The following is a 10,593-nucleotide window of genomic DNA, read 5'->3' on the forward strand; positions in this document are numbered from 1 at the left end:
TGCTGGTGGGAGTGTAGATTGGTGAAACCACTGTGGAAATTAAAATCCTTTTTAAAAGGGATGTGGTCAGTACATGCTCCTTTTGTATAGCTGTGGATCTTCGATTGAACATGGGAGAGAGGTGGGGAGGTTGTTGATTGCCCTTTTGGGATTGGGATAAGTGAAAAGGAAAACAGAAGGTCAGTTTTTAGGTGTAGGTCCGAGTTTGCTAATATTTGCTCCAACGAACCTCCAAATCTTCTCCATCATGGACAACATAATTACCAACTCCTGAAAAGGAGGAAGAGAGCTGGGTCAGGTGGTTCGGTCAAGGAGTTCCCAAAGAGTGGACCTATCTCTTCCGACCCTGTGGTCTCTTTTAGAGAAGCTCACTCCTGCCCTGAATGCTCTGGGCTGGTCCCACTGTGCTCTTTTTGGACATCTCCTCCTTACCTTGGCTCAGGGATCTGCCGCTGCTCAGAAGTTCCCAGTAGGTTCTGTCAGTATTGCTGGCCTTCAGGCCCTGGACAGAAGTGATGAAGGGGCCCCACGAGCTCTGCTCCACTGTGAAACTGTGGGAGACAAGGGACAAGTTGCATCAACTTAGACTTCTCAAACTGAAGCCCTTCTGGGTACTTGCTCAACTTTAATGTACCTAAGGATCACCTGACACCATTACAGAAATGTACAGATTTCCTGGCCCCATGTCTAGATAATTTGATTCTCAGATCACAGCCAGGGTCCAGGAATCTGCATGCTTTATGAACAGTCCGTGTGATTCTGATGTAGCACTCAGCACTCTTGGCTAGTGGCACCGCATGGCTCTGCCCCCACTGTTGTTAAAACAGACACTTTGCAGTTAGCAGCTTCAGCCTTCTGCCCCAGGATACTAACTGTTGAAGATGCAGGAGCAGTAGAAAAAAATGTGAACTTCATATCCCAGAAGCAACATGTTAGTGGATTTTCTCTTAGGAAAGAGGATCAGAGAAAAAAAATAATTTGATATTCCATGTTGTATTTACTAAAAAGGGACACAATCCATGTCTATTTCCCATGCCATATTTATTTTTGTCTCTTAACTCAGGCTATGAGACGTGAGTGAATAGCAAAAGTACCCAAAGTATTTTAAATGTACTTTGTATTTGGGTGCAGATGTATTCTTGCTGAGTCTTTCAAAATTGTAGTACATGTCTTAACCCTAGGTAATGTGCAGACATACCCAAATAGAGTCTCGTTCTTTTTCTGAGCTTCCTCCATCACATCTAGGAAGACAGAACCACTGGGCACAGTGACGGTGGTGGAATATATTTCATTGATTTTCACAGAGTAATGAATGGAGATATTTGAGGGTGAGTTAGGAGGTTTTGTAGACATAGGCTTATGACTGGAGATGTCGAAGTTACCTGGCAGAGACAGAAGAGCAGAGAGAAGTACTTAGAACATTAAAAGTGGTGTCAGAGTTTGCACACTTAGCAACATCTAAGGAGTCCTTTCCTTTGAAGAGAGGTGGATTTGTTATAAGAAACAAGTACCACCAATCACGGGGCAGAGCTCTCCCATGACTAAAGCAGGCTTCACCACCTGTGCTGCCGTTTGTCTCAACTCCCAGCTTTTCAGGCAACTGTTTCACCGATGTCCAGTAACGCTTGTGCATTTCCCCCTTTTAATTTCTTAACATTCACTGTACTCATAATCCTACATGAATTACTCCATTCAACCCTTTAAAACGTCAGTGTTAGGCACTGTTCTTTTTCTGCTGACAAATTTTTTTCTACTTTGAAGAGAAAAAATGAAAATAACAATAAAACAGACTTTCAAAACAGGTTAGTTGCAGAGTTACAATAATTTATATATTACGCATTGTTGTCATTATAGTAGTTATTTAGCGTGGAAGATATAGGCATGATATCGTATTCAGACGGTATTAGCACAAACCTTTCTTTTCAATGAACTAAGAGAAACTAGCTGCATAACTATCTTACTATCTTGTGTACAAATATTTTTTTTGTTTTTCCTCTTCTTCTGTTCCCCTATCAGTTTCCATTTTTTCCATTAGAAAATTGAAGCTTACTGGTGAAACATTTTGTTCAAGTTCCCTAATTTGTAAGTGGCTCAATCAGGAGCGAACAGAGGTGAAAGGAAGTGTCTCCTTTCTTTGTACCCTGTGGCAAAATCACTGTCTCCATAATTGACCCATTCCTTGTTTTTCTTAGATTACCGCTACACTGCCTCCACACAGATGTCTTATTTCCCAGAGGGGTCACTGAGTAGGAAGAAAGGAAGAGTGAGAAACAGGTTCATAACTTCTGTGCTTTGTTTAGAGTGAGACTGGTGCTCAGGTCTTTGTATATCCAACGGAAGACATCCCTTTGGAGACAGACATCATTTAATCCAGTTCACCTTGTTTATCAGTATTTGAACCAAAAGGCATGCCAAGCACTCCGGCAACAAGTCCTTAGCGGGTGATGATGTTATGGGAGCTGAATTCAGACAACTGTTCTGCTTCCTTACCTGGACAATTTTGGTCCACTGGGATTCCTGTAGCATACGTGCTTTGGGTTAAATGATGCTGAGAGCCCAAACAGCTCACTCTTTAGTTCTTACCTAAGCCACTGGTGCAAGAAGAATCTCTGTTGACATCCAAGTATGTTTTTCCCACGAGGGCAGGCAAGATCTGAGCCGCAGCAATTGGGATATTGAACACTCCCTGCGCAATCTCCTCGAGTACCGTCTTTAGAGTTTGTTCGCAGTTCCACTTACTTTCTTTGTAATAGTCTGATGAGATGAAGAGGGCCTGATGAGAGAGAAAGGGAATGAGAGACCCTTCCAGTGAGGCGCAAGGCTACATCTGTCTCACTCAGTATTTACTGAACGTGGATACACAGGAGGCACCTTACTTAAGTTACCTTTTCCACTACCAAGATGCTTATAAACTAGCTTGGGTGCACAGGTAGGGAGTTGCTTAATAACATTAGCTACGTGGCTCCAATGAAAATAGATGGCCTCAGCCATATCCACTTCTCTGTCCTGAAAATAATGCCCATCATTAATGTAGTTACCAGGAAAACTGTTAGAAAGGAGTCCTAGGATGACTGCTGTGAAAGCAGCGTCTCATGGCACGGCCCTTCAGAAGAGGAGAGGGAGGTGCTCACAAACACGCTGTGAGGCCAAGGAAAGGCTTTGTCAGAGAAGGCGGTGACTGAAGTGGGCATTGAGAGACTGAAGGCGTCTTGTCAGGTGAAATGAGGGGACTCTGTCCGAGCAAGGGCCTTGTGTGGGGACGACAAAGGCAGAGCCTTGTGATGATGAGGGTACCTGCATTTTTACAACCCCCGGGACTCTTCCTCCTCTAGGAGGTCTGGCGGGCAGAGAACACTCGAGGTATCTGTGGTAGAACTGGCTGGCGAAGGATGTTGGGCCATTGTAGTAAATGCCTGGAGCTCAGGAGGAGGTGTCTGGCATCAGCTGACTGACATTGGAGGGCCTGGTCATTTGCTGGCCAGAAACTGTCCGTGCAGCAGAGTGTTAGCTCAATTAAAGGGGCAGAGCTGTGAGGTTGTAAAGGGTCCAAGGGCGTTGGAGTAAGCAACAAGAGCTAAGTGGGCTGGGCTTGCACTTGTTCTGAATTTTCCAAGAAAACGACACTCTTCCCTTTCAGTTTTCCTTCAAGATTCTTAAACCCCAGCAGTTATCAATAAGCACTTATTATACCTTCAGAAAAAAGCAAACCTGATCCTTTATGCATCCTCTTCAAAGCTGTCTTACAGGCAGCTGGCTGTCAGGCCTGCCAGGCAGCAGTACCACCTGTTGGGCTTTAAAACGAGACCAGGGCTCTGGCCCCACCCCTCAGCTTCTACGTCCCCTAGCTGGTGAGGGGTTTAGAAGTTAGTGTTTCCTAAGAGCTCCATCAAATGATCCTATGCACAGGCAGAATGGCAAAGTTCAGATTTAACACACAAACAACCTCGGGCTGCACCTGCATTGCCAGACTCGTCCTGTGTTTTCCAAGGACCCTACGCTGGCTCTGCTGAGCCCCTTGGTCGTAAAATACATAATGCTATTTTGTGCCTTTTAGTCTTGGCCTTGCTGTCCTTTCTCCTGTGAAAGTCCCCTCGCCCTCACTCAGCTGGCAGACAGCTATTCATACTAACATGCCAGCGCTTTTTTGAAACAAGCTTTCCTAGCTCTGCCCTTGTATCCACCTCTTGGAGTTGAGTAAGTCAGTGAATGATTGCAGAATTGAAGTCGGAATGCATAGCAGGTAGGTGTTGAGCACTGGTTTTGAGAAATGTCAAGGTTCCAGGATCCCCACCTGCAGCATTTGGTGGCTGTGTAAATTAGGCAAGTTACCGGCCCCCTGTAATGGAGGCGCCTCTTCTAGGAGATGCGAGTACTAATTCTTTCCTTATTGTACTGTTGTGTGCGTTAGTGAGTTAATGGGGCCCCACAAAAACTAGCTTCTGTACTACCCCTGCTGCTTGCTACTTCTACAGCAGTCATCTAATTTGGAAGAAACAACGCATGCTCAAAAGTAGCATCTATGGCAAAGGGTGAAATCGCATGTGATAAAAAAGATAGGGAGATTCCAAACGTCACAAGAAAATTGTAGTTAGGAAAAGCTTTGGCTATGGAGAGGTAAAGACGGATGATGAAGAGAATACATTTCAGATGGGGAGGGGAACTGTACAGTGAAAGTTAGTGTAGGAACACAGAACGGATAAGATTTCAGGGAGCTGAGAAGAAGGCATCAAGGTACTGCTTTCTTATATCAAGGTACCCCTGACTCATTCTCGTCTTTCTGCTTTACCCTCTGACTTACCTGCATGGCGATTCCAGTGCTAAATGTATTTCCAATGAGACCATTCCTTTTTTTCTCAAGCAAAATCTTATCTACGAGTGACTGTATATGATTATCGATGCTCCTTAGATCCTCTTTCTCTGTCTTTGTCTGTCCGTTTGCTAGACCTCTCTTGATGCATGTCAGAGCCAGAACCGCCATTGCCCCAATATCTGTCAGAAAATAAAACACTGGTACCAACTGTGCCAGTTTGTCCTGCACTGAGGGGATTTCTGGGCTGTGGGACTTTCAGCGTTCTTAGAATGACACAACTGGAAACTTTGGGGTGGTTGGTTATATGACGGGAGAGGAGGATGTCAAGATACAGCAATCATTCCTGTAGCACCAACCCTCAGATATTCAAGATTCCTTCCCAACGCTGAGTTGCCGTGTGCTCCATACTTAACACTGTACTTTACTTCGTATTATGGCCGTACAACACACGCAGATTTGTAAGTGCATGTACGTGAATAATCTTCCGCTTTTAGACCCTGGTTGCTTATCTTCTCCGTCTTTCTCTAATCTTCCAGCCAGATTGACAAAGGAACTGAAAGACTGGGGATGACAGACCGAACAATCGGTCCACTACACTGAGTGGGAAACGGTGCTCTTCAGCGGTCCTGGTGATGGGAAGGGCGAGGGGAGGGATGGGGAAAGGGAGGACCGGGGCTCCTTACTGGCCTGATGCTGGGTTAGCACAGCACCTTCCCTCTCGCGTAGGGAAAGGAGGATGAGAAATCTCACGTTCTCTCTGAAATACCGCATGGTGATCTGCTTTCTGAACCTCTCAGGGAGAACGGACTTGCGTATCTTGATCCCCAGGGGCTGGACACTGTGCTGGCTGTCTAGGGACTTCTCGCTGGGTGTGAAGGTGACAAGGGGGGTAACTGGCCTTTCTCCCTGCGAACCTACTCTGTGTCTATCAGACTTGCTGGACTTCGTTACTGAAGCCGCAAATGCAGAGAGAGGGCTGCAGTGAATCAAAGGCAAAGGCAATGCTTAAGGGAGGAATTTTACTTTCCTGAACTCTTACACTTCTTAAAATGTTTCATGCAAATATTCTCATGCTCTATCCTTATTTTACAGATAAAATGATAAAGAGCTAGGGTAGGAATCAGATCTTTCTACTGTACCCTATATCTATAAAGAGGCTAAGCTGTCACCCAGTATCCATTATTCCCCAAAAGAAAATTCTCTTCTGAGGGGAGCACGGTAAAAAAAGTACTAAAAAATGAAAATCTTGAGTAGTTGTGGTAGAAAACTCAAAGGGCATAGAAACTATTGACCAGGTCCTCTGTATCAAGGGAATTGGGTAATGACTCACCTACGACGAACTGGCCATGAAAATAATAGTTTTTATTTCCAGGAGCAAAGAGTTCAGCAACTTGGGTGGTGGAGTATCGTCCATGGAACAGGCACAAGGCCAGGGCTCCCAGGCTGAGCTGGTAGTAGTTAGTCAGAGGACTGCCATTGTGTGCTTCTGGGAGAGAGAGGAGAAGAAATGCTTCACTCACTCACGTGGTGCTGGACTGACACACTTTTCCATCTACTCATGCTTATTCTAGTCCCACTTGGCTGTAAAGAGAGGAAAATAATAAAAGGGAGAGATCGCCCAGAGGATCAGCAAACCTGAGAAATTTAGAGGCTCTCTAGGACCACCAAGTTCAACTTGACTGTTTTCATTTTATAACTGAGAAGATACAGCACTACAGACATTAAGAGACAGTCCAGTTTATCCTTCTTTATAGCAGAATAGTACTCCATGGTGTGTGAATACCACATTTCCTTTGGCTGTTCATCTGTTGATGGACAATTGGCTGCTTCTCAGATTTAGGTATTGTGGGTTGTACTGCTATAAACACAGGTCTACACGGGCCACTTTAATATGACATCTTTAACCCTTTCAGGAAGATATCTAGAAGGGGAATCACTGTGTCGAATGGAATTTCTAGTTTTAGATTTTTGAGGAATCTCCATACTGATTTGAAACCTGAAATATAAATACATTAAAGACTGAAATGAAAGATAACAGGAAACAGGGATATAGATCTTTTATAGAAGGGGAGGAGACCAAGGGATGGAGGCTGGAGGGAGGAGAGAGGAAAGGGAAGAAAAATGGAATGAAGCTGCGTTCTGTGCACGCACCAACCCTCCATGGTGAATGTCATCACTGTAATGGAAACATGCACTAATACAAAAAGTAAGACATTTCCCAAGTATTCAGGTAGCTACAAAGCTGGAATCCGGATACAGGTTTCCTGCCTTCAAAGCTCTTACATTTTTAGCAGTCTTTTTTTCCTTTACTGGGAATCCAACTCAGGACATTGAGTTTGCCAGGCAGGCGCTTGTGCCACCGAGCTAGATCCCCAGCCCTTCAGCAGTAAGACTGATGCTGTAAGTAAGCGGCATGGGCCGGAGGCATCTCAGAGAAGATGGACTCGGAAGGACTTAATAAATAATAGGATAAGTACTGGTGGGGAGTTGACGTAAAAACCGTGTGCTCCAGTACCAGCCCCCGGGCAACCTACAGTTCCCAGTGATAAAGTACTTCGCTCATCTTTAGCTCTTATATTAGCACTGGATGCTTCGGTACTAATCACACCGCTATAACGGACTACTAATCTTCTGTAACGCACTACTTGTCCAGCTGTTTCTTGTATAATTCATTATTTATCTAAAAGCTGAGCTTGTGGAGGACTAAACCATGTCTGATGTGTGTGTGTGTCTGCTATCGTATGTAAAGCAGCTTAACAGGGCTGGGGATTTAGCTCAGAGGCACAGCGCCTGCCTGGCAAGTGCGAGGTCATGAGTTCAATTCCCGGTACTGGGAAAAACAAAACAAGAAAACCCCCCAAAAAACACGTAAAGCAGCTTGATACAGGTCAATGCTCGGCTGAACACAATTAAGGAGGAAATTCCAGATGCTGCTGAGCGAAGGTGGGAAGGCGGCCTGTGTGCTGAAAGGGATGGAGAGGACAGGGTGAAGGGTCCCTTTCTACAGTTCTAAATCCACGGAGGACAGGACAAGTTTGTCAGGGTCACTGAACGTTTGACTCTTACCCATGTTTTTAATTTCCGCCTGGAATTTGTTTTCTAATCTGCTGAGCAGGTGATTGTCATATATGAAGGCTTCATCAGGGGTGTGACAAGCACCCAAAGCCAGTGTAATCAAAGCAAGCTGTCCCGAGCTTAAATTCACCCCTGAAAAGAGAAGCGTCCGCGTTTAACAAGGCACATACTTGCGAATTTTGGCCTTCTGCTTTCTGAGTGACTTACACTGCTGATCACTTTCTTTTTGTTTTCTCATCTCTGCAATACTTATATTTTCTTGTTCTCTTCCTTTTGCCCAAAACTAAGCCTTTTATGCTTATTCTGTATCACTGCAAGCTGGATCTTGGTCTTTTCCATAAAATCATGTGATGTTTTTGTAATAATATAATGTAACCTTTATAAAAATGAAAACAGAAGAAATATAAATCATTAAAGCCTTGGGATTTTTTCTCTTTATGGTGTCATTTTGCCAGATAATAATAACTGATTTCCATGTGCTGCTCCATAGAATATCAAAACTCTCCGACTTCTCCTAAAGCTTACACTGACACTACGAGGAGATAAGTGGGCTTCGTTTCCCTCTCCTGTTGACAAGAAAACTGGCTCACATAGGTTGGTGACTGGCTTAAGGCTGACCCTGGCCTCACACCCAGCCCCAAATCCCTGCGGCTCCAGGGACGCTTCTCTACTAGAAGCTTTCTTGCTTCCAATTATATCCCTTTGTTGTGACCTCAGCCAGTTTATGCAACGGTATTAGCGGGTGGGAGCCCATATCTTTTCTTGCTTTCCTGTGTGGTCCCTGAAGGAAAACGGTTTTTAGAACCCAAAGAAGCAAGACCAAGTCCTAGAGCGAGCTGCCTGGGATTGGTATTTTCAGGCAGCCTTCTGTCACCTCAGGGTCTATGCAGCTAGAATCACTGCGGCAGAAATACATTCGATGCCCACTTTTTAGGATTGGGGAAGATAACTTTTCAGGTAGGCGGACCTTTTCTGAAATCATCCAGAGGATACAGGCACTCACCTTTGCTTCCCCCACTCCTCCTGACTTGTTGCGAGAGTGGCTGGATTAGGGTTTGGTTCTGGATCCCCACAAGTCTGAGGGACAGCAGGACATCAGCAGACTGGGTTCCCATGGTGTACTTTGAATGGGTCATTGTTTTCCACAGAGGGCTTAGAAGGAAGTATTTCTCTTCACTTACCTCTGTGGCAGAAGAGAGGAAGCATTACGATATCAGTACGGGGTAGAGGAGGGCAGCTTTGTTTCCTCTTCCTTTTCATTAAACACTAAGGCTCAGAGACCGAGCCTGGACTGAAACCAAGCTCAAATCCCTACTGCTTCTCTGTTGTCAGCTTTCTTCATAGTGGCCAAATTCCCTTGTGTTTGTTGGCTCAGCTAACTTATTCAACAGCATTGGTGTGTGAGAAACACACACGGAAAATATCAAGGTGAGGCGCAGTGATTCCGTGAAAGTGTTTGGTAACACATACAGCATGGATCTAGATCAATTTGGTGACTACTGGCTGTGCTGTTGGAACAGAACAGAGATGGGTCTGGAGCCCTTCCCCCACTGCTCTTTTAACAACCAGAACGGAGGTGTTTCAATATTCTAACTGCTCGTGTAGACTTACCATTTCACCGTGGGTCAGCAGACTATCAGTTCTGCCCAAGAGATTTAGTATCATTCACTAATTCTGGGTATGAAGACAGAGAGGCTGTCCTTAAAGAAATCTCTGTAATCAGAGGTTCAGTTTTTCATTCATTCTAATGCATGTCTCAACTCCCCGCTATGAATCTTTCTACTTCCTCTATTCAGTTCTCCTGCCTCTTCTTCTACTTGAATTGGGTTCATCCTAAGGGGGTAAATGGAAACATTCTATTTACACCGGTGACTGATCACCAAAACTGCATTGTCTGATTGTACAACTGCCCAGGTGTCGAGATTGTTATTCCGCAGTACACTCCCTATGCAGAACCCTCCAGTTTTAGCCTACCACGTTTCCAAACCCTAAGGGTGATCCTGGAGGGAAGTCCCATTTTACAGTGGAAGTAAAAGAGAATCCAGAGCCTCCAAAGAACTGTAGGCGAATAAGTAGAGTTAGTTATCACTTAAACTATAAGACAATTTCTCAAATGCTTTGTCTATAACTTTGAGAAGTACCCCCACCCCCTGCCCTTCTCCAGATTATCTCATGGATTAGAGGGATGTAGAGAAAATTCTGGCCCACTTCGCTTTGGTTGACTCTTTGCTCCCTCATTTACTACTGTATGTAAGTTATGTAACTTCCTTGATTTAAAAATTGTTAACTCCTACTTCACAGGGATAAGAAACCACTTATAAATTGTAAAATGCTTCACATATTATCCTTTCCAGCCTAACTGGAATTTCTGTCATTATACTTAGAGAACCCAGGGAATGTGATTTCCTTTTCCTGCTTTCCTTTACTCAGGAAAATCGGAATGGTGGGATTAGAAGAAGGTCATAGTTTTTTTCCCCCAGGTACAATACAGCAATTGTCAATTGTTTTTGAAATTTCATGGAAGCATCCAATTTAGCAGATTTTCTGGCACTGAAGCAGACTTTTTAGTTCCTGGTAAATAATTCAAATCAGCTTCCTTGACCACTAAGGATAAATTTAATTATTTTGTGCAATGAGATGAATTTTATTTTATTTTATTTTTTATTTTTTATTTTAAAGAGTAAAAGAAGGATAACATAATAATAGGG

General features: G+C 44.2%; 1 protein-coding gene across 2 annotated transcripts in view; it reads right to left on the reverse strand.

Annotated features, from left to right (window-relative positions):
• Positions 1 to 6: 6 nt before the first annotated feature.
• The window catches only part of Tcn1 (transcobalamin I (vitamin B12 binding protein, R binder family)), a 12,054-nt gene continuing 1,467 nt past the window's right edge, over positions 7 to 10,593 (reverse strand). The window contains exons 2-9 of one of the 2 annotated variants that reach the window (XM_013506352.1): positions 8,889 to 9,068; positions 7,877 to 8,017; positions 6,141 to 6,293; positions 4,799 to 4,989; positions 2,584 to 2,773; positions 1,199 to 1,382; positions 433 to 551; positions 7 to 270 (exon numbers count right to left, since the gene is read on the reverse strand). In XM_013506352.1, coding sequence (XP_013361806.1) covers positions 209 to 270; positions 433 to 551; positions 1,199 to 1,382; positions 2,584 to 2,773; positions 4,799 to 4,989; positions 6,141 to 6,293; positions 7,877 to 8,017; positions 8,889 to 9,068 — 1,220 coding nt within the window. In that variant the 3' untranslated portion in view covers positions 7 to 208. Of the gene's footprint in view, positions 271 to 432; positions 552 to 1,198; positions 1,383 to 2,583; positions 2,774 to 4,798; positions 4,990 to 6,140; positions 6,297 to 7,876; positions 8,018 to 8,888; positions 9,069 to 10,593 lie in introns of both variants that reach the window. The other variant, XM_005408073.2, reaches the window with a different exon arrangement.

Source organism: Chinchilla lanigera, unplaced genomic scaffold (assembly GCF_000276665.1).
Source record: "Chinchilla lanigera isolate Chin_1 unplaced genomic scaffold, ChiLan1.0 scaffold00110, whole genome shotgun sequence".
Taxonomy (NCBI): domain Eukaryota; kingdom Metazoa; phylum Chordata; class Mammalia; order Rodentia; family Chinchillidae; genus Chinchilla; species Chinchilla lanigera.